This window comes from Aythya ferina (assembly GCF_964211825.1).
Source record: "Aythya ferina genome assembly, chromosome: 15".
Lineage (NCBI taxonomy): Eukaryota > Metazoa > Chordata > Aves > Anseriformes > Anatidae > Aythya > Aythya ferina.
Window position 1 is genome coordinate 5,083,074 of NC_140314.1, and position 24,347 is coordinate 5,107,420.

General features: G+C 39.5%; 1 protein-coding gene across 3 annotated transcripts in view; it reads left to right on the forward strand.

The window, feature by feature from the left end:
• Nucleotides 1-24,347, forward strand: part of MAD1L1 (mitotic arrest deficient 1 like 1) — a 348,528-nt gene that overhangs the window by 14,050 nt on the left and 310,131 nt on the right. For all 3 annotated transcript variants that reach the window (XM_084536417.1, XM_084536418.1, XM_084536419.1), the window contains exon 10: nucleotides 23,756-23,842. In XM_084536417.1, coding sequence (XP_084392543.1) covers nucleotides 23,756-23,842 — 87 coding nt within the window. The remainder of the gene's footprint in view (nucleotides 1-23,755; nucleotides 23,843-24,347) is intronic.

A 24,347-nucleotide genomic window follows, 5' to 3' on the forward strand; every position in this document is an offset into this window, starting at 1 on the left:
AGCATTGACTCTTGAATTTTTCACATTTTCACCTCCTGGTTTCAAAGATCTTTGTATAGACAGCACAGTTGTTTATATCAGTGATAGCTTTTCATATTAGTGTGTAATCAGTGATTGGAAGATGATCATGTATATTGATAATGAACTATTTAGGTAGGTCTTTCCCTTTTTTAGGCACCATTTTCTATTGGAAATAGTATTGTCATCTAAGGCTCGGGGGGGGGGAGTGTGTGCGTGGAAAACAAAGCAAAAGGTTTTGTTCATATTACTCTTCAGAATTGTTTTCTTATTTTCCATGCCTATCACAGCGAAGCAAGGGGGAGAGAAATCAGCTGTCATTTTTGGAGGTGTCGTGGAATACAGTACAGACATTAAGGGTGAGGCTCACATAGCAGAAAGGAAAATACATGTAACGTGCTTGGACTTCGCTGTGCTGCTCAAAGGCAAGGTCTGGACCTTCTCGAGTGGCATCTACTACAGTTTTACTGGAAGGCAGGTCGTGGGCCCCTGGTGCCTGCCTGTGGTGTAAGGCTGACTTTGGAGAGCGCCTACAGTCGTCGTTCAATTTGCAGGGGTAAATTTAGTTAGCTTCAGCGATGAGATCACATTAAGCTGGTGGAGCTGTTTTGTGTGCTTGCTGTCCAGGCCTGTAAAGGGAAGTGCAGATTTGACAGGAATCGAGGCCAATGCTTAAGGACCGTTTTCACTTAGTGAAGCCTGCCAGCTGCAGGCAGCAGACGCTGATCTGCTGACCTGTCGCCTAGAGCCAGAGAAGTGAACCTGTTAATGCTGACCTGGTTTTCTTTCTGAAACATCTGTGGGCTGGCTGGCTGACAAATCTTGGGGACTAGCTTCCTGCAATGTCTGAGACCAATTAGGAAGAGGAGATAGTGTGAATGTGTATGCATTTCCTCTCTAAGAAAGGGTCTAATTAAGTGGCAAGCATCTCTATTTAGTACAGTGGTTAGCACAGTTGTAATTTGTAATTACACAGGTGCTACACTCAGTACGGGAAGTCCTTCTATGCACATTCTGCTTTTGGAGTTGGGGGGAAGGGAGGAGAGAGGGAGGGAAAAGGGAATCAAATTCCTTGATTCTGCATTTAGTGGTGGATTAGTGCTCTTTTTTTTCAGTGAATAGGAGAGAAGGGAGAATATTGGAGTTCTCTACTTTCCTTTTTGAATCGTGATTAACTATGCTTAGCTACTCTGCACTCTCTCCCATCCAAGGCATTGAATATCTTTGCAGTAGTGAATGAAGCTCATAATCTTCTTTTTTTCTCACAAGGTAGTAATTTACCTTTCTCTGAATGTCCATTATGAATAAGTGGTTGCTGGTTTAAAAAAAAATCTGTTGACAGCTATACAAAGCAGTGCATGTTGAAATAATTTGAATTGCTCATATGCGTTTCTGGATACTTAATTAACTGCAACCAATCAAGGCAAGACTGGGGGGTTGCTGTTGCTAGTTCCAGCAGGGCCATAATGCTGGCACAGTTGTTCCATAGTCAAGGATATATTTTTATTGGAGTAGCCTATTGTAGCCCTGTGGTCTTTTGTCACCAATCAGACAATTAATCTGATTAAAAGTGTTTGATGTTGGCTGTAATTCTACCACTGACTTTGAACTTAAACTCTAATTTCTATTTTTTTGGTCATTTTTGCCCAAGTTGGATAGTGGCAGATCCCTACTTCCGAGTTGAGTCTCTAATTAGGAAAAAAAGAATTGACGTGGTACAAGGAGATAGAAACTTCATTTCGTGCATCTAAGTTTTATGTAAATAATTGTAATTTACAATCTGTGGACATACTGAAAATTGCACGAATGCTGTTGACAAGATTCCCAATGTAAAACAAGCTGTCTCATCACAGTGGGAATTCCCTGGGTACCAAAAAAAAAAGGAGATAAACACTACATGAAGGGAAACCAAGCCAAAACAAACAAATAAGTGTATTTACAATAGAAAGTTTCATAGTTGCAAGGTCTCACATGACCTCATGGAAGGATTATCTGCTGTTCTCCTCTGTGGACACAATACTGTAACTTAGAGTTATTTTTTAAAGCTTAATTTTGGCATAAAAATCTTAGCCTTCCACTGAAGTTGGAGGTTTAAAAAATGTTGAAGAATTCACTCTGTGAACAGGGCAAATGTATGCAGGTTGCTAATATCCCATAAAATACCTCAAAATAAGGATTTCTGCTGGCTTCTGCTCAAGGATGAATGTTGTGTGAATTTCTCATGCACAGTGCTACCAGGACAATTTAGGCTCAGCTTACAGCAGTTCCACCACTTCAGTCCTGTGGGGCTTCTGACTCAAGTGCCTTGTGAAAAATGAGCTGTTCCTGCCCGTTACTTTATGGTTCTTTTAGCCGTGCAGCTGAAGAGGTGATCCTGCATAGCAAAAAGCAATCTAGAATGGAAAATGGATCGGCTTTCATCCAGGTCGGGTCCCTGGTTGCTGGTGGCTGCCGAAATACCTGTGCAGTTCCGAAGCAAGGCAGAGGAGTTGGGAATGAACAGCCAGGATTGGAAGGGCTGGTGCGGAGGATCTTTGTTTATTTAGAACCAAGTCTTACGTGCTTGGTATTTTAGGACTTAGTATGTCTAAAAGATGTAAGTATTGCTTTAGAAGCATTTAAAATCTTCTTGAAGAAGAAGTGCCTGAACAGTTCCAAAGGGAGCCTTTGTGTTTGGAAAGTGAGGTAGAAGTTTCAGGAGAAAATTTATTGCAGTTGTCTCAAAATAAGTGTGTATTTATTGAAGCCACCATTCTCTACAGAGGGAACCACGGAGGAGGCTGCTACCTGTTGAATGTGGCATTCAGCCTGTGCTGGCCTATTGCGCTAAGCTCTTCTGTTCTCCTGTATCATTTTATGTTCGAATGTACATTATTCTTAACTTTGTGCAGTGCCTTAGGTTTTAGATTGCCTTTATAGAATGCTTTTCATGTGGTGGAGAGAAAAGTTTCCTTTGTCAACTCAAAACCTGAAGCTGTGGTTGTCAGAGTAGCCACAACATGGTTTTGGGGGACTTCAGGCCAGGCTTGGGTTTTGGAATAGATGAGTGTAGGTCAAGTTAACGTTTGGAGGCCTGATGTCAAGTCTGTGCTTTAGCACAGGGTTTAGTCTTCTCCCATCCCGATGGTGTTTAACTTTGTTTTAATATGGCAGCCATGTGTCCTCTTCTCATAGATTTCTTAGTGTAGGTCTGGTCCTGCCAGGACTTCACTGAAATGCTGGGCAGTCTCCTCCCCTATAATTTTCCTATCCGATATTGATTTTCTCCCCAAACACCGTACTTTTCTGATGTTCAAAAATACCAGTTTTCTTCATTGACATTAATGCTTTTATTTCCATTTAAATATATCAGGTCTTGAGGCTAAAGGGATGACAGAAGTGTGTAAGATGTAATGGGTCAGCACCTAACACGTAGGCAGACAGGCTGTAATGTGTAATCAGAGAAATCAGAGTAATAAGTAAGCAAGCTCACATCAAAAATACATCTGTCCTTTCTTTGCATTTCAAAGCCCTCTGAGGAGTGAGAGACTGGATTTCTAGGAGCACAGATCTGGCATTCTGGAGACAGACAGAACTGTTGGACACCAGCACGTTATTCATCTTCTGTGTCGAAGAATAATTTAGGGAACTGTGGTAGATCGCCTGCAGGAACTGTACTGAGAATAATGAAATTACTGAAACGATGGGTGATTCTTTATTTTGGAAGTGCAGATGATGGTAGACTTTTTTTATTTTTTCCTTTCCCCTGGAAAATATCACTTATTTTTCCATTGACTGTTTTTTATCAGATTCTACAGTATTGTCCCAGCTTGCGTCGAGCTGCATTTCCCAAACCAATAAGCCTAAGGCTATTTTTCTCCTAGGTATATAAGTAGTTTTAGAAATGTGTGCTGGTGTTGCCTCCTGCATAGCAGGTGCTTTGTTTCCCACTGGAAACTCACTACCAGGTGCTTCATTTTGCATTGCTGCCATATTTCTTGCAAGCAGTGTTTGAGATGCTGTTGAAAAACGTTTGGGTAAAGGTAGCTTGCTTTCCTCCAGCATGTAGTGACCCATGTAATGTGTAAATGGCTTGAACTCAGGTGCTCACTCTGCTGTGAAGGAGAAGCTTTCAAAAGCACAGACACTTTCACAAAGAGCCACTTTCCTTACATTAAGCAGTCCTGTTTCCCTTAAAGTGAAATTATCATTTAAATAGCAGAGACTAATCAGCAAGGGGATGGTTTGCAACCGTCAGAGGGTTCAAACGCTCCTGCTTGATTTTTATTCAGCCTCTCATCTTGTCATCTCCACACACCCAATAAACACTATAATCTCTAGCTCATTTTTAATTTTACCTTTTAATTTCCATTTTAGCATCTTTCCCTGTTTCAATTCTAAATCTTCTGCTGGGACTGTGGCCGTACTGTGCCTTCCTTCTGCCTTAGATGTGCAGTGTATTACACTTCATCTATCCCCAAAGTTTTGTTTGTGCAGGGACACTTTCACAAACACGTAAAAATAGATGCTGTACCTGGTTACAGAGGATGCTTTTGTTTTAGCATAGCAATGCCCTTTTTAAAAACCCTTTTCAAAATATACAGGCCTCTTCTAAATAAGCACAAACCAAAATACTCCTGTAAGTATTCATACTCTTGCATTGTGCTACTCCCTTGTACCAGTGGGCCTTTATCTACAGGGCAAGAAATTTACCTCCACCACTGGATCAAAGAGTACCAAGATGAGTCAGACTAACGTAACAACTTTCTTTGTCTAGGAAATTGATTATCTTGTCAAGCAAAACGCAATTTAATTGGACTTGTAACATTTGATCAAGAGAGCCATTTGGGAAAATATAAACCAAGCATGAGAAGATGGAAATTAATAGAAGAATCATGGGGTGTATAAGGAATTGTTTAAGCAGCAATAGATTTAGTATTGTTGAAAGAAAAATACAAGGATAAGCAGAATTTCTTAAAGATTAGCCTTAGGATATGCTTTACTTAATATTTCCATTAATGGTTTTGGTGCAAAAAATTGGTATATGCTGATAAAACTTGGCTAATGATGCCAAGTTCAGAGGATTTATGAATACTCAAAAGCTGGGTGTGCAGAACTGAGTGACCCTAAGGACTGGAGTAATGAAGTGGGACGAAATTCAGTGATACAAAACACAAGGCTACACTTATAAGCATAGTTTGTAAAACATAGCCCATGCAGTAGAAGGGACTAGAAGAGAAAAATAGTGAAAACTAAATGCAGAAGATGTTGCTGATGGGAGCTGGAGAGCCCCATGAGCCAGTGGAGACTAGAAGGGCTGGCCTGTTGTAGCAAAACCTGGCAGGAGATGTAATTGCTGCTAAGAAACAGAGAGGTGGAGGGGAGGAGAAGGGAGGGAGGGGAATCAATACCAGTGAGAGAGATGGAACCATCGATGCTGAAGATTAACATTGGCATTTAAATCAAATCTCTATAGCCTCACAATAAATACAACTTAGATGGAGGTTCTAACCTGTGGCAAGACTGCTCTGGATGCAGCTTTCAGTGGAGTCAAAAGTACACAAATTACCATGAAGTTGAAGCTCCACAAGGTTATGAAAGAGATCACTTAATTATAGAAAGGTACTTCACAGTACCTAAATTTAAACATCCTTTTCAGTCCTGTGTTTGTATGAATGTGTATGTACCAACCTGTCAGCACGGGGATGGACTCAAGAATGTGAAGAATAAAGTATTTTTAGTTTGGAACTGCAGAGATTTAATATCAGGGTTTTGAAAGCTGCAACTAGGGAAAAAAATGTTTTTAGTGAATAAATGTAGGTCGTGTTCATCCTTCTGCCCACGTGCTGTTTGTGTACAACAACATGCCCTGATGTGGACAGGGACCTGAACTGAGAACAGCTGACCTTTGCTTATGTTGAGAAATACGCAGTTTACTGGAAAAAATGTGCTGAACTATTAAAAAGACCTTATCTACCCGTGTAGATAAGACAAAAATATGATCTGCATAATCTCTCGTGCTTTTCTGTACCAGTTTGGTGCAGGTTATCTTGTTGGTGTTCTGCAAATGATTTGCTTCTGGTTAGTACTTAACCTTGTCAATGCCTGGAACAAGGATTTTGGTGGTGGCTGCGATGGTACCGCTTTAATCATTTGTCTTTGGTTTGCCATCAGGGCACAGGGGAGTTCTGTACTGAATCAGCCAGTGAAGTTCTAATTTTTTGGTTTTTAATCCCACTTAGTAGGTATCTAGTGCAGCAGCATCAAGATGGGGTGGGAGAAAAATGGAAGCGTATGAATACTGAAATTCAATTTTTTCAGCATCTTTACAATGCTCCGACAAGCTAGCTTAAATGCCTTGTGATATTGTTATGTAAGCCTTGTCCTTAAGCTTCAGTCTTTTCTCCCCTGGGACCTCTTTGCCAGTGAATATTTTTGATCAAAGCAGGTATTTACCTGGGCTATATTTTTGTTCCTCATAAGCTGTGTTATTAAAAGGAGTATGCTTGTAAAAATACATTTGCGTGTGGATTGTTTGGAGAGAAAAAAAAAAAAAAAACACAACAAAACAACAAACAAACAAACAAAAAAACAAACAACAAAAAAAACTGTCTTCTAGTAGCAAAAGCACTGCACATTTGCAAACTGTTCTTTGAAAGATGTGGTGAACTTGAAATGTTTCTGTGTTAAAAGATTAATGTTGTAAGTGCCTCAAGGTTCTCTGTAACTAGCTGTGATTCTGTAAGTGTATTTGTTTCTTAAAATAATTTACAGCACAGAAATTGCTATTTCTGTGTATCAGATTGTTGGATCAGGTTGGTTACTGATGTGTGTCTGGTGCAGTGTTAGAGACAACAGAATCCTGGTCCAAATAAGACCCAGAGTAATGTGCAAGATGTAAAGCAGACTTCATGAATGAAGATTAGTTAACTTTGGTCAGCATGAATTATACTTAGGTATAAAGAATTTTATTTGGTGTCCTCCCTGTTTTTAATGTGAAAACTCCTGTAAATGGGAGGCATTATGTATTATGTGCATAGAATAAATAGAAAAATATTTTATTTTGATGCTCTTTCAGTTGCATTTCTTTTTAATTTCAAACAATATGTAAGAGTTATAAAGCATTGCACAGAGAGGTGATTCATAAATTACTGCTGTTTCTATAAATGAAGCCTTTCTCTTTTGCGGATTCGATTGAGGAGATGAAATGGAAAGCACTTTTTGTCTTAACCTGTGATCCAGTTTTCCTGTGTGGCTTCTGCTTCCCGTTGCTCCGTAGTGCCGATGTACTGAGCACTGTGTGCTGCGCAGGTGTGTTGGCGTGCATCACTGCTCTCCCTGAGCTGGCGAGGAAGAACCGCAGGAAGAACAGCCTGACGTGAGAGCAGGCACCAAACCAGGCCCTCGTGAGAACTGGGCTGGGATAACTGGAAAGATTCCCATTTTGAAAGCAAAAATGGGGAGGTGCGGGGGGCTCAGTGGCTAGGTAGGTTTAGTAAACACCTGGAGCTGGTTACTGGCTGGAGGTTATTTTCAAGGTGCTGCTGGACAGCTGAAATCTAGAGCTAAGGCTGTTCTCAGGCACAGCACTGAGTGGGGCTAGAACAGCATGAAGGAAACAAAGCCAAGGCTTTTCACCAGGAAGAAGATAAAAACACAGCTATTCTGTGTAGCTAAGGCAGGTGAGGTGGACGTGTATGGAACCTTCTTTCCCTCCCTACCACAGAAGTAGGATGCAGGGAGCACGTTGCTGAAGCTTATTTGTGCAAGTTCTTATAGTGTATAATGTTAATGCCTCGGGGCTGCTGGTGCACCGAAATGTGTTGTGCACACACCTTGCTCATCAGCTGGCAGTGAAGTGCTTCTCCTCATGAAGCCATGTCTGTTACAGAACAGCATTCTTGTAAGAGGATGATAAATTATGGAATAGTGTGTTAGAAACCTCTGTACATTGCAGCAGCATTAGACTTTTGCTGCCTATCACTAAAAATGGAATTGGGATTTAAAAATAAAAAGGGGGGAGCCTGACCTTCCAACATAGGTGCAGTTGCAGCTTTTCTAGAAACTATTTACTTGATATCTCGAGCATCTATTCTCTCTTTTTCTAGTACTACTTTGCCTCTGTCCTTACCCGATTCCTTTCTCCACATTATTCTCAACTTTTGTCAGCAAAGTTAATGGTTGCTATGCCTCTTGGTGGGCAGTGATGGGCAACTATTATGAGAACCATTTTCTAGCCCATTTTTTCTGAAATTGCTTTTGAATTCTTGTTACTTGTTTATACTCTCTTCCAGGGATATTCGGATGTGAGTAACACATCAGGCTCTCTGGAAGGGTGTGAAAGGAAGATAAATCTATTGGATAGGAAGGTATATGAAATTCTGGATTTCCCCTAGTTGACCAAGCTATATTTTTTCCTGCTTTAATGAAACAGTCATTCTTCCTGTGGCTTTCTGAAGCTGTTCTGTAAGGGCTTGACATGCAACTAATTTTCTAAGAAGGGCAGAAATAGAGTACCTGCCTTTGAGAATGTGTTCAATATCAAGATCCTCAATTAGAAAAGTCATCATCAGTTACCTTGGACAGGTTTTGGTGATACTTTGCAGCTTCTGTTATTGCCTTAGTTCGGAAGGTAATGCTTTAACCTAGTTAGGATTTCTTTAACTCAGTTTTGCTAGTGCATTTGTGAATAACATTTCTGTCTGTATGCTCTTGGTATTCCCAGAGTTAAAGCTTTTTGTGGCTTCAGGTGGTTTTCTGCAAATTTAACAGCCAAGGTTGATGGCATCAAGCCTGTTTTGTGACAAGCCTTTCATTTTGGTCTGATGCTTTCCAGTGCAACTTTGGCAAAGACATCGTCTGCCTTCTGGATAGCTGGCCCACTCGTCAAGGTGACGGAACACCTATCGGCTTGCCTGCCTGCCTGCAAGTAGCTGGCAAGGGGAAATGCAATTGGCACTTCATAATAACTGATATATTTGGAAGGCTGGTGGAGAGGAAGAGCGAAAAAGTGCTCTGAAAGTGGGTGTTTTTTTCTTTTTTGTTCCGATTGGGTAGACATAGGACTTTGGAAAATGTGTGCGCTCCTGTCTATATGGCTGATGATAGCTGCTAAAGATATACGTGCCATTTCTCTATGTCAGTCTTTTGGCTGTAGTTAGGTATTTAAAATGGCTTTTTTGGTAAAATATTTGTCCTGTATTCTGTACTGCTCTGTCCAAGTGTGATGTGTCTCTGTGAGTAGAGTTTGGAGGGTACGGGTTAAACCTGTAACTTTGCCTTAGTCAACTCTTCTGGTTTATTTTATGATGTGTGTTGGTTAAGTGTCTGTCACAATTGACTTTCACCATATGATGTTAGTAGTCAAATGCCAGACAAATCTGGTAATAAGATCTGCACTTCTGTGCCTGAGATTGACAGATGCTGATGTGTTTGACATAATCATATGCTAGTTTTTTGAGGAGCTGGTTAAGCTGATGCTTAACACTGGGTACAAAAGTCCTGCATAAGGCTGAAGGACTTTACTGTGCAAACTATAGCAAGGCAGAGTTAGTCGTTTGTGATCTGCATCTGTCATCTGGGCATTTACCTATATGTATTAACGTTAATATTTTTCACAAGTTATGTTGTCCATATTTGTATAATCCCATGCACTTGTGTTGCTCCATAAGGAAGCACAAGACGTTCCCTGGGCTAATATGCTGATCCAAAAAAGATAATGAGAGAAAAAGGGCAAGGTAAGGCAGCTAGGAAGGAATCATTAGTGACCAAGAGCAAGGCAGAGATGAATTGCCATGAGAATTGAGGTCAAGAGGATACGAGGAGGTGCCATGTGGTTTGAAAATGGGCACGGTTCCAGGGGAAGGAGAGGTATGAAAGAGGTGTGAGGGTGTGCAGGGACTATGAAGTATTTGGTCCTTCAGAACTGAAATATCAGACAGTTACCAGAGTTTTAAGACCCATATCAGTCCGTGGGTATTGTCTGAGATGCCTCTGGTATGAAGCTGAGATTCAGACCTGTAGTACAGGGACTCCACCACTACATGGGATTTGACAAAATGATGCCTGACAGCAACCTCACTGATTGCCTTGACTGCAGCATCTCATGATTTAAGGAACTGTCTCTCGCTGTTCTGTACCTGATGACTTGGGATCATTAGGTCTGTATCTGTTGCACCCTGCATTTTCCACTTCTAGGGAATAACTGCCTTCTCCTCCACAGGCTCCTGCGTGTTGGAGGCAGCGTGAGGGCCTGGGCTGCCTTGGTGTTGTGGCAGAGCTGCAGTTCCCTCCTGTCTGCACAATAAGCTTTGTATCTGTTTGTACAGTAATGAACTGCTTTTGTTTCCTTCAGAAACGTGCTCTGCTGTCTGGAGCGTTTCCATTTACAGACAACCCTTGCCAAATTAATTTTATTTAATTATCTCCCAGGGCTAAACTTGAATACATTTTGTGTTAAATTCACCGTTTCTCCCTCTTCTGAACGAAATGGACTTAATATCCTTGTTAAAATCTGATTAAAACTAAAATTGAGTTTTTTGAAGTCTGATTAGCCCATGAAATGGAATTTTTAAACCTAATTATGAATGGATTTGCATACATTTTTAACACCATTAAAAAGGAAGTTGAAATATATTTATTAATGGAATCCTCTGCTGCCGTCTCTTTGGGCCATGACGACTGCAGGAGAGTAAGGGAAGGCAGGGATAAAACCCCTTCCACTTTTGAAATTTACCCTTTCCCCCCCCTCAAATTAATTCTAGAGGTGGTTTGACCCTGCCTCATTTTTATTCCTCTCTGCCACACAGCCCAATTTAGGTAACTGATGGCATTTTAGAGGGTAACTACACAGTTGAGCTGGTTTCATGTACTTAAAGCCTTTCTGCTTTCTGAAGGGAGGATGTCTGGGGTGGCAGCACTTGTTTCAGCACTGATATTCCTCCCCTTCTTTTCCAAAGTACCCTGATACACAATCAGTAGGTACCCCTCCTTTCTGCTTTCTGAGAAACTATATGTTTGGGCATTTCTTTTAAGCCCAATTTAAAAAAAAAAAGAAAAAAAAGTGGATCACTGTACAAGCTCAGGTGAATGTGCACATGGGACTTCTGATAGTTTATGTACTTCCCTGGGTTTGAAGCAGAGTTTGTAGGATGTATTTGAATCTCTCACTCCAGTAATTGTGCCCATTACTTCAGGATTTTGAATGTCTCTCTCCATGGGAAAAGGAGTGCCAGTGGAGAACGTATTTGCTTGTCCAAGTTCTTCTCTTTAGAGGAGGTGTAATAGGAAGCAAAATGCCCATGCAGAGAGCTGCAGATTTTGCATGAAGGCACATGCTGCTGATGCTGTGTTATTCTGATACTGTTTGAAAAGATCATCTGCTGACATGAAAGGTAGAACTTGGTGGGGAAGAAAAAAATGGCCTTTTTTTTTTGGTTGTGGTCTTTTTTTTTTTTTCTTACCCAGAGTTATAAAGAGCTGTTTGCACTGCATAAACATTAGTCACACAATTTTAAGAATGTCTTCTCTCTGTCATGTGCTGTCTGCAGACTTTTTTTTATTTTCTGGCAAAAATTCTAATGAATTTGGTAGAAAGAAGGTGTGGCAGCTTGGAAATCCTGCACTTTACACACGACTGCAAAGAGTAAGTGTTTCATATGGAGCTCACTGTTCTGTAGCATTGGCAAATTTACTTTTGAGAGACTTATTTTCCATATGCCTTTGTGATTTCATTTTAATCCTGATTTTGCAAAGGTTACGTATGGAACATGGTGGAGGTATCGAGTTCTGTAGGCAGCGCAGAATTCTGGCCCTGTTTCTTTGAGATGCTTCTCAAGCAGGAAGCTTAGGGAAGCTGTGGCTCAGTGGAGAAAGGAGGAATGAGCTACGACTGGAGAATACTTCTAGCTAGCAAAGGCTCAAGTTATAAACCAAAATGGTTGAAGTAAATTAAAAACAAAACAAAAACTTGAGAATTCAGAAAAGCTTAGGGAGAAAGAAGCTAACTGAGGCAGCTTTGCAACAGTGACTTCAAATTTTGTGACTTAATGGCTGCTGCTTTCATTTGTTTGTTCATTGCATCTCTTGTTCAAAGTAGACGCTTATTGTCAGATCTATATAATTTACTGATATAAATATAATAAATATAGATAGAACTCCCATTTAGACTGGTTATAGATGCTTTGCAGTATCTCTGCCTATGGCAGGGAGGTTGGAACTAGATGATCTTTAAGGTTCCTTCCAGCCTGAGCCATTCTATGATCTTCCCAAACAAGCTCGAGAGGAATCTGAGGAGTTAGGAATATCTCATCTGCCTTGGAGCACGGAGCTGTTGTACAAACTGCAGTCACGCCAGCAATGACAGGACCTGGAAGCTGCACGTCCAGGTAGAGTTAGGGAGAGATCTTCAGAGGGGTAGGCATTAAGAAGACCTCAGTGATTTTTAACTTTTATTGTTAGCTGGTTGGTTCTGTAATGCCCATTTGCTAAAGAAAAAGTAACTGGCTATGATAGTCTCATATGTGGTATTGTACAGCATGATGAAGTGAGATCTTAATTAAACATGCATGCAAGGAAGGATGCAGAAGTTAAATGATGGGATGTTAGATTGCTTCTCCTTATGGAGAGAATAGGTAGCTCTTTTCTGTGAACGTATTTCACCTTTTAGAAACTGTTTATCATTTAATTTTATTAGTGCTTCCCCTCATAGCCTCAGGCATTAAAAGTGACTAAAACTTTACGACAGCAGTAAGCCAGGATGGTGTCGGTGCCTGTGAAACCAGTCCAGTCGTTATCTTAATCCTCGTCGCAGGAGCCTGTGGCAAAGACACAGGGAAGTCATAATTGCTTTTGGCTGCCCCAAACCCTGTGCCTGATGCAGGCAGCTGAGCTCAAGTCCTGGTTTGTGAGAGTGAGCTGGCAAAAGGAGAGCAGTAATTGCTGAAATGCCTCTGTTTACATCTTTAATGCGATTACACTACAGCAGTTCCACTTTCTATGAACGAGTCTTTAAGTCTGCTTCTATTTCCTTCTGACATGAATTATTCATTATTTATGGCTGGTGGTGATTGGGGTTTGGCTTTCACAAGCAGGTTTATTATATCCACTTAGCGCTGACTGCTTTGGTATGTTCGAGGACTCAGTTATTTTCCCAGCATTTGTTCTTGTGGTCATCGTTCTTCTTGGTGCTAAAACTTTCAGAGTATGTAATTCAACTCAGTTTTTGGGGAATGCAGATTTGATGGAAAGGCATGTTGTTTTTACTTACTGTTTTAATGTGAAGCATAGTGAGAGTTGTTTATGTTTTTGTTTGTTTGTTTTTACTTAAATCATAGCTTAATTCCTCTGTAGCAACAGTGACACTGGTGCTCTTCTGTTCTAATGACTTGTGGCAACTGGTTTGCACTGGGACCTTGCTGTTTAGGTCTTGGTAAGTCTCATGTTTGCATTAGCTGTCTGGAGCTGATGTATGGATGAGCTTCCATAAAACTTTTGGTCTGAAATGTTGTTTGTCCTTCACTTTGAATGTTAAATTTTTTAGAAACTTTCAAAAAAAAAAAAAAAAAAAAGTATGAGAGAGAATTACTGCATTTGTTTAAAGTTCTGAAAGCTTTTTTTAGCTAAACAGTTCAAAGAGCGCATCTCACTAATCAGAGGAATATTTTTACGTCCCTGGGGTGGTCACACTGTTTTAATTGGAACTCAGGCTTCTTTGAAGTCCTTTTTAATCCTCCCTGAGCTGGGGGAGAGGGTTTGAAGGCAGCACTGTAAATCTGAAATTTCTTCATTTTATTTACATGTGTCTGGGGACGCATGTAATTCATTTTCCTGAAGTTAAGCTCGCTTGCTGGCTTGTGGACAGCTGGGTGAGGGCTGTGCTTCATTAAGCGAGGAGGCCTGAGGTGGATGCTAGGGGTTACAGATCGTGAGCTCACGTGCTTATGGGGTTGGTAAACCTCGTACCTGAGCAGCAGGCTCTGAGGGGTGAAAACTTGATGGGAGGCACTGGTAGATGATGCCATAGCTGAATGTGAGGCTAGGCTCAGCAAAAAGCTAGGATTTAAACTCGTGTCTCAGGATTAACTTATTAGTATGGCACTCATCAAAGTAGCGTTGCATACTGATGCATGGCTGCTTTACAGTTTAAGTAACCAAGTTTTAGGGTACAGCTCTTGTGGTTGATCATTTGAAGTTAACAGGGGGTTAAATTTTCTTTTATTGTGATTGAATTAGAGATTTTTTTTTTTTTTTTTCAGGGGTGTCTTGAGTCAGATTGCTTAAACTTGGTGTCTTAGATCTAAACTTTAGGCCTTTCTTTGGTCTGTTTTGGAGAGTAGGAATCTACATTTCTCCAAACTTGTATATTATGTGTGATATATCCACCATGAAGGGAGCCTTAGTGGTAGCTGATGCCTTTTATACCATGTTTATACAAATAACTTGCAGCAATATGCTGCTACTGACAATGCAAGCACCTTCCCTGAGCATTTTCTACTTCTTCCACTATTGATTCTTCTTGTGATAAATATAGTAATTTATAAGCCGTGTGTTTTCTGTTCTTCAGTAATGTTTTTTTAACATCACAAGCTTGCTGAAACCAGGTTGTTTCACTCTCTGCTTCTGCCAGAGGTAAGACATCTGCTGTGAAAAGCTTTGAAAAAATATTTGCTTGAGGTTTGGGTAGTTTTTAATTAATCGAAGAAATAGGTTTAACCTTAGCTTTCTGTCTAAAAGAATAACACTCCAGCTGAACATCTAAGCAGTATGTTCTTCATCCTTTCTAAAACTGTCACCATAAATTCACCTGACTGATATTATTGGATGATATTAAAAGAAAAAAAAAAGTTAAAATAACTCTTACTGTGGTTTAAAGTTGCAGTTTAAAATGGTATTCCTGCTGTGAGACGGAAGAGGTATGTGATTGTAATCAGATGTAAATGAAAATAATATATGGGATGTCAAATCCCACTGATATAAAATGGAGCTGAAAACACAGCCTAGGCTGTCACAAGGACTAGTAGGCAGTCATAACGAGTATCTCCTCTTCCTCAACGTGAGGGATTTTGTGTCACTGCTGGCTCGTATTTGCAGCTGATGAGGGTCTGGGAAATACTGAGCAATAAAGTTGTTGAAAACAATTGGAGAATTTCTTACATGAATTAGTATTCTGCAAGGATATTTCAGAGAAGTGTCAAAAGAAGACCGTCAATTTAGTGAAATCTGTTAAAGCAGTCAAATACACATTGTCAGTACCCAGTCCTAGGTACAGTATTTCTCTCCTTTTGCTATCGGAGAGAAGCCCTGGTTATCTATAAAAATATCTTCGTGTTGTTAATTTCCATATACATGGAAGTTATGCCAGAAGGGTATGTTTGATATGTGTATTTTCTTTCCTCCTTGAAAAGAAGCTCTGATGCCTGGGGTTTCTCAGCTGGTCCAAGTGTCTACAAACGCCTTGGAAATAACTTGGCGTGCTAGGACTAGCAGAGATTCAACAGAAGTATGCGAGAACTTCTGACACAATCTGTTTTTGCATAAACGTTTCTAACTAATTTGAAGGCTGAGGAGTTAGTTTCTAGCTGAGACCCTTCCATTGGAACCAGCCATCCCTACTGGCCCCCAGCTTGGTGAGGAGCAAGTTTCTGAACTAGCTTCTTTCCACTGACATGAACTTTACAAAGAGTGTCTGTGTCATGTCAGTGTCTGGCCCTTTGGAAATTCCATTTATTGCTTTTAGTTAGGCTGTCAGGACACTTTCCCAGCCTCGTGTAATCCCAGCAGTTGGCCTGGAATCTTCTTGGAGGTTTCTAATGATCCTCAGTTGCATGTTATCTCTCTAAAATATACTGCATCTCCATTTTCAGAATTCGTTTCCAATGAGCCTATCATCATATTTCAGTCTGTTTTTCAGATTTTTTATTTTTTTTTTTGCATATGGCTACTTAAAATTATCCAGATATCTTGAAAATCTTAGGATGCACGCGTAGTTGGAAAAGAATACAAATTATTTATTCTAATTCTGTTCTTAGCCTGACATTCCCCTTGTCTTATGAAGCCTTATTCCTCCTCCCAGCAAACAGCTCATACTATCCTCCATTTGTTCCAGTTCGATTGACAAATGGAAACTACAGGGAAAAATACCTTAGTTATGGCTTCCTAAATTAAGTTATTTTGTGTATTTCATCACATTATTTTTGTTTTACCCATTTTTTCTCAAATTAAGTACACGATGGGTAAGAAAATTAAAATAGCTTTTGCTTCTGTACTAAAATAAACATTACGTTATTAAATGTATTTACAGTTTGTTTGAAATCTTAAGGGCAATAGGTTCAAAATTATACGCTACAGAAATTGCTTTTCAGCATCATCATTAATATGTAATTACATTTAATAAATTAAATTGCAAATTGAGAAAAACCATTTAATTGCAAAGATGATGCTGATATCTACTGTGGTATGAGAGCAGCAACAGCCACTTCTGAAAATCCTTTATGATCACTCCAAACTTGACTGCTTCTGTGCTACTGACAGTATATACCTAAACTGTGCTTTAGAAGTTTCATGTTTTTTTTTTTTTTTTTTCCTTGCCGTTTGATGTTTAATCTGTGTTCATTTTGGGGGAGAAAAGTTAAGCAATAATAACTGTTATCCATAGAAATGATCTTGAGAGTCTCAAGTAGTACAAGGCTATAATTGGCCTTGTGAATGAAACAGTAAAACACCTACAGATTGCCCCCTTTAATGTAGGGCTTTTGGGTTTTGTTTAATAAGAGGTTGTATAGTGAGGAGATGTGATCCCACATAGAGAAGAGTGGGATGGAGAGGAGAGCCTTGGACAGCACTGTCTGACTTGGAGAAGATGCTGCTGCTGGTTTGGGAATTCTTTGTTGACAGGAGACCAGGGATTTTCCTCTCATCACACCAAACAATGGTTTGAAAGAACTTCAAAGACACAGGCTCTTATGGATTAGTAAGTACAATAGGCTTGTTATGCTTCCCTGGTAACCTACAAAAGGTAAAAGGGAAGACCTTAAGAACTGTTTGTTTTCCTATATTGGAAAAACATAGGATACAAAATATTTAATAGCTTTGCAAATAAGCTCTATGTTTCTTGAGTTATTATTAAATGGCTTATTGTTGCCCTTATAAATTGCTTCATTTTGTGCAACTGCATTTAAGCCTAATTAAAATTCTTTTGTGTTATGGCATGATTGGAATATGTGGACTATTGTCCCTTTTTTCCTTTGGGATAAGGCATAGCAATGGATGCTCCAAGGAGGAATTGATTTCATCTGTATCATAACACCAGAAAGATTGTTTTTTTAGTTTTGACTTAGGAGAGAGTCAAGAACAGGACCTGACAAAGTCTGCTTTGATTGCTTCAGAAACGTCAAGCATAAGTAAGAGTTTGAGTCGATACAGCTCTTATTCATTATTTAGGCTACAAATCATTAGCTTCTGTGCAAAAAAAGTACTTGTAAAGAATGGCAGCTGAACAGAGTGGAGAGCAAAGCACGTTTTGCTCCAGTCATAGCAATTGGTCAGCTTTGTGCTGAAATGCCAGAGCAGCTGAAGGACGTCCCCATGGTCAGTACCAGTACAAACCGAACTCGTATGGAGATACACTTGTCATTAGTAAGAGCTCAACAGAGTTTATTCTATTTGTCTAGTTCAGTCTGTGTTTCCCTTGTTACTTACGTACTTTCCTCTTAGGCAATACATCTTTTTTTCTATTTAACATTTAGGTTAGTTTTGACTCTTAATGAAGGTTAGTCTTGACAGAAATCTGCGAGTTAGCATACAATTACTCATCCATCCCCCAAAAAACAATGACATGACAGTGAGTTTCTTCTAACAAAGCTAGCCTGTGACTTCTCACCTGTTTTTGAGAGCCAGGCTGACAGACGTGTGGCTCACACTGGAGCCCCCCTGTAGCTTTACCCAGGTGGCTGTTGTTACCTGCAGACTGCATTGCTCACTGCAAGCTCAGCGAGAGCTTGAGGATATGTTTTGATGAGAAGACAGCTGAGCCGGTTAACAGCTTCTTGTTGAAAGGTGTAATTTCAGCAAGCTGATTCAGAACTTCAGTGGCAGAAAATGAACCAAGCAAAACCAGTGACTGCTGCTTCGGTGGTAGCAGGCAATTAGATTTACTCTGCTGCTCTCCCTGAATTGGAACCGGAGAAGAGGAGCCTCCAGTGATGATTTGTGTGAGCTGGGTCCCATTTGGAAAGGCAACACTCTCTGGATTTGCTGTGTTCTAAGGAAAAAGGCAACTTGCCTTATGCCGTAATGCTTTTTAATCAAACTCTAGAAAATTGCTTTTCTTTCACCGTGACCTCTCTTAGACCTCTACATTGCAGGCTTTGTGGTTCAGTATGCAAGGACCTGGCATCTGGATGAAGGAAAAAAAAAAAAAAGGCAGCAAACTGGGGCTATCTTTACTCTCAAATCAACAGGTTTGATACTGCTCCGTGTAAATATTCCTTCTCCCTGAGGCCTGTTAAGGCCCCTCACATGCAAGGCCACATTCAATTACGCAAGGTGTATGCTTACCAGGTTTCAGGGATGTGTTCTGTGCTCGCTATTAGAGCAGCGGTAGGAATGAGAAAGAAGTCTGGAATGTTAAAATGACAGCCAAATGATAAGGTGCTTTTTTTTCTCCCTCCCCCAAAAGTGAGGTCGATTTGATCTTTTTGAGCTCTTAAATATATTTCTAAAGCAGAAATGAAACTTGAAGGATCAGTAGTTGTGATGCCATATCAATAACTTTGAGTGGAAAAAAAACTTTTTAATTAAAACCCATGGAAGCATATTGACTGGAATCAAGAGCATTTTCTCCCCTTTTTCCATTCAAGTTATGAGGTGATTAGATTAATTGCTAATTTTGCAGCTATTTCAAAAGAGGCATCAATTAACTGTCTCTGGAATTGTCAAGCCAGTTTCAAAACGCTCAATGCTGTTTTACAAATAAGTTCTTCTTGTTAGTTCTTCTTATAACTTGTTCAAATACAAAGTTTATTTTTCTAAATGAAGGGAATTATTGCTTCCATTTACGCTTCAGATCTCCTCCATTTGCTTTGTTTTTGAGATAAAATTATTAAGCATGCATTTTTTTGGGGAAACTGTAAGGTATACCCTAGTCTTTTTTTTTTTTTTTTTTTTTTTTTGACAGCTCTTGGCACCTTAATTTGAATGAATAAGGGCAAATGATTGCTCTTCAACACATTTTAATCAAAGTGTTACAACAAACTGTGTCCTAATTGCCTAGGAAATTTTGAAAATTCATTTATTTTTGTGAACAATATGTGTAGCAGATTCCTTACCATATGGTTTAGTATAATACAGTTTGCAATAGAAAGGGAGAATGTGGGCATTAAAAAATTAACAAATAGGTGTAACTGCTTGGGTTGGAGCTTGATAGGGCTTTTAGGCCAAGGAAGTATTATTGTGAAACTTAACCCTCAGAGCACCAGATCTTAGTGGCAGTATTTTCCTTTACTCCTATGAAGAGGAGCTCAGGTATGGTACCAGTAAGGTGACAAATGTTTGAGGAGAGGGACGTGTTGTGAGGTTAGTTTTCTGACAGAAACTTTGCCTTAGTTTGACCAAATTAAATTTAAGGACTTTGTGCTGCTGTATTTTGGGAGCTCTGTATGTACTGGTATGATTATTGTTGTTTGCTGCACTTTCTTGAAAGGCAAGTCATCACAGGAACTGTGCTGCTTCTGGAATTCCTGGTGAAGCTAAAGAAATGAGCAGGGATGCTGTAAATCGGAGATACAGGAGTTATAGCAGTTGCAGAACTCACATATACAGCAAGGCTCTTTGGGAGACTCACTTCAAACATGCAGGAACAGACTGGTAGAGATATTCAAAGCCTTTTTAATCACACGGAAATATTTAAAATAACTAAGTTGTGTTTTCAGAATTCTTCTGTTGTTGTCATGTTATTGTTCTGTGTTTGTTCTTCAGATGCTGTTGTCGTCCTGCTGAAGGAGCAGCAGAAGTTGTTCTTTAAAAATTGAGAAGGTTCTTTTGGGGAGAGGAAACCTTCAAAATCTTACTGTGTTTATTATGTATAATATAAAAGCATATAAGGAACAAAATCCAGATTCTGTACTTCTAGGAGAATGTCTTTATATATTTTTTTAAAAGGAATTTATTTTGGATTGAAGATAAAGAAGCAGGTGTACTCTCACTTTGTGTGCCTGATTCTCTTTAGTCACTTTTTAGCAAAGATTTCTGTCTCTGGTCTTTATCAGTTAATTGTGCTTGGGTGTAAAAGTTTATGGATCCATCTAAAAAGCGGTGCCAAAAATCTGGGATGTTCCATTTTGGTTTAATATGACTTAGTTGAGACACAAATCTGTGTGTCATTTCATACTGAATTAAAACTATGTAGAGAATTGCTAATTCAAGAGACTTCCAAAAATAGGTATTCTGAGTAATTTAGTATGCATTATTAGTTCTGAAGCTCCAAACAAATTTAAGTTTATAAAAAAACAACAACAAAAATGGAGAACTTAGTCCCCTGAAAAAAGTTGTATGTGGGCTGGTTTTTCAATTTAGTTTTACTTCTGTCTCGTACTTCCACAGTTAAAATTTAATGTCGGATATCTATCTATAATCAAATCTATTCCTTTGCTGTGAAGTTTGAAGCACTTCACAGAAGCAATAAGAAGCTGACATTCTAATAAATTATAAATTAAAAAAATAATACAATTTTTACTTTTTCATTTGCGTCATGGTTTCATGTTACCTCAACAGCTCATTCTCAGTGAACAACTGTCAGAGTTGATAATTCAATGGTAATTGGTCCTTAACTAATACAGCTCAACAGAGCTTTATAGCAAGTGTCAATAAAATGCTGGTTGTGTGCATAAGAAAAATATTACATAAGCCATTTTCCATGTTTAAAATGAAAAAGTATGCCAGTGGGGGCTTGAACATCCTTTAGTGAAGAAAAGTGACTTGGACATATTCCATTAAGTTAATTTTTCACTTCATTTGAACAGTTTCAGGTTTTTCTTGTTCTCAAATTGCTCTTTTTCAAATTATCTGCACTTCAAAGGAAGTCAAAGAGCTTTGCTAAACAGCAATTCTGTACCTCCACTGCCTTACTCTGCTGCTAAGCTTTGCTGGACTAATTTGAACATATAAGACCAAAAAAACCCACAAAACACCTTTGTTTCCATATTAGTCTTAAATGCTCACATTTGTTTGGTTTTGGATTTTGCTTGAATGTTATTGTCAAAGGAAATACGATGTCAGGCTGAGACGGTGGGACAGAGGAAATGTGTTTTGGCTTCTGGGTAAGGAACTGAAGTCAGGGGTAAAATCTATGTTCACTGTTCGCAAACCTATTTTGTCATTTGTTCATCGTGTTGCCTTTATAATTGCGTAGCACAGCGTTCAGGCTGCTCCTGAATCTTGCCATCAAGTGAGTGTGTAGTTTTCTACCCAGGATTTTGCACGGCTGGTGCAAACTGGATTTGCAGCTTTTCCAAAGGGGGTCCTGGATACATTTATGTGAGGGCAGGGTTTCAAACTGCCCCCACATAGTGGTACTAAGCTGTGTTGTCAGGCTCTCTTAAAGCTGACTTCTTGACTTTTTAATACTAATTAAGGTACCAACTGTTTGATAGGGAATGGCTGGAGCTTTAACAAAAATTATACTCAGCTAGCCCATCAGACAGACTCCTGAGGCCAGTACATGTTAAGTGTATGTTGGGATGCTGACAAATTTCTCTCTTAATGTGTCATTGTGTTCAGAAACTTGTGAAATGAGAGGGCTGTTTACAGCACTGAAGGCTGGATGGTATTTGGGAGTTTGACAAACTCTCTTCAAATGGAAAGCTCATCTGATTTAATTTCGTTGTGCATGCAGTGTCATTCCTGTGCTTGGAACTGGGTAAACATGGCTTTTGTCAAACTGTGTGTGATCAGGATGGGAAGTGGACCTCAGAAACAGGTTTTGAAACCCCTCAGTAAAGGTGTTCAGTAACACTGCATGCAAGGGATGTCTGTGCCTTGTCATGTCACATAGTTTAGTTTTACAAAATTACTTTTTTAGAGGGAATTAATGCCCATTGTCTTTGTTTTCTGTTATATCTGTGCCACTCCAAAAAAAAAAAAAAAAAAAAAAAAAAGGTATCTAATGCCAGTAAAACATCCTCCAGAAATAAGTACAAACCTACCGCTGCCAGTTGCTGAAACTGAGATTGGAGGCTGGTTGTTGATTTGAATTGCCTAACAGCTGAGGATGATTTTTTTATTGGAAATCTGTCAGTAGCTACCATTACTAGAAATCTGTGGCTTTTATAATACCATCTCATTTTACTACTGGATTAATTTCAGTTCTCTGTCTGAGTCCTAATACATTATGGTACGAATTTCTGGGAACATGAGAATAATATCGAGGCAAATATACTGGTCTGGCCATTTACAAATTTGTGCAGCTATTTCATTGATGCAAGGACCAAACACTTGTGCTGGGGGAAAGCATTCAACATGGCAAAAAAGAGATGCCTGATATTATCCATGTGATAAATCTGCTATTTTGGGTGAATTTTGAGATGCGTAGAATTGTATTTTTCAGAGCCTTGTTGATTTGGCATTAAACTCTACAAAGATTGTTCGTATTGAAATCAGCGTGTCTGCTTACAACTTCTTTGTGCCAAACAGACCAAGCATGCCCAGTTCATTCTGTCTGGTTGGTGTTTTGTTTGTATTATTATTATTATTATTTTTTTTTTTTTAAGTTTCTGGTGACTAGCAGGTGGAAGAGGCTGAAGTGGAAAGGGAAATACAAACCTTTTTTTCATATCAACACTAAGACAGCTGCCTTTATCCTTTCCTCATTTCTAGATTTTCTGGTTAGAAATGAGGGTCAAAAGACAACATCTGTTTCCTTAATTCATGCAAAAAAATAAATAAATCAGAGTCAGAGGTCTTCTTGCAGATAGAAGCTACTGAACCTATGCTTAAATCAGGTTATAGCTTTATAGACTTTTCTTGTAAGGCTTTTTTACTGTTATTCTTTTTCTCCTGCAGACCTTGTGGAACAAGCAGAACCAACTGTCTTCCACTTCCTGGCATATGCTATCATTTAGTTCTCCATTTATGTGCCAGTAGAAAGAACCCAAGTCTTCTAACTTCAGAACCAAATTTAGTGTTAGATTGAGCCCTTCAGAGCTGAGATTACAAGAAACTGCTGGGTTTTGCTTGCTCCTGGGCTATGGGGAGCTGTGGCTTGCATCACACTTGGCCCTGTAGTCAGTGCTAACGTGGAGGTCAGCACGCTGGGAAATGTGTGGGAACCCTGCTTGGCGAACAAATTCTTATGTATGGTTAAGAAAAAATGTGTATGCATTCAGGTGGTAAGCTCTCTGCTCACCTGGTATAGGTTTTATGCAGACCTTTTGGTTTGAAGAATTTTTTTGGTCTTGCTGACCCTGTGGCTTTAGAGTTGGTTTGTGGGTTGAAGTGAACAGAGGTGAGGTGCTGCGAGGTAGACAATGATTATAACATACAGCAATGGCTTTAATTAAGTAGGCTTTTAAGAATTCTGAAGAGGATGCAACTCTGTGTTGTTTTAGGGAATTGGAGCAGTTTTGGACTGATGCAATTGCTTTATCTGTTTTTTTTTTTTTTTTTTTTGTTTTGTTTTTTTTTGTGAGACTTTTTTATGATTGTATATGGAACATAGTCTTTCAACAAGTATTTTTGTTAAAAGTTTCTATTTTGTTTTGTGTAGGACACCTGATGATCTCTCAAGGCAAATTGTGGCCTTGCAGCAAAGGGAGCTTGTGCTGAAGGAGCAGAACTCCACCGTCACAAACAGGTAAGTGATACCAGTGGCTGTTGGGTACCAAGACGCTGAAGACACTGAAGCATGTAGAAAGAAAACAAGCACTGCAGCCTATGAGGATGGCTCTCTGGATTTCCCTGCTGTTCCTAAGTGCTTTCTATGCCATCGTTCTTTCCCACATTAAGAGTTTTCTGCTTGCTTAAATCCTTGCAGGAAGCAAAAGATGAACTGTGGGAGGATGTGGTGAGTTTATCCACCTTCACTTTATGAGCTGAAGTGTTTGTAAGGAGAAGTAAGAAGCTTTCTCAGACCACCACATCTGGAAGAGGATGTCACAGCAAAATGTGCAAAGTAATGATCTTGGGGTGGAAAACCACGTTTATAGTTCTGGTGGCAAAGCAGTGCAAGACTGTGGGAGGAGCAGTTGGTTATAGAGCAGGGATATGTGTGGGAAACTACAGGGTGGCTAAGCCTTTGCCCTGGTGTGCAAGTGAGCATCTCCTAAGGGAAATGAATTTGTCTGCCAGAGCTTTACTTT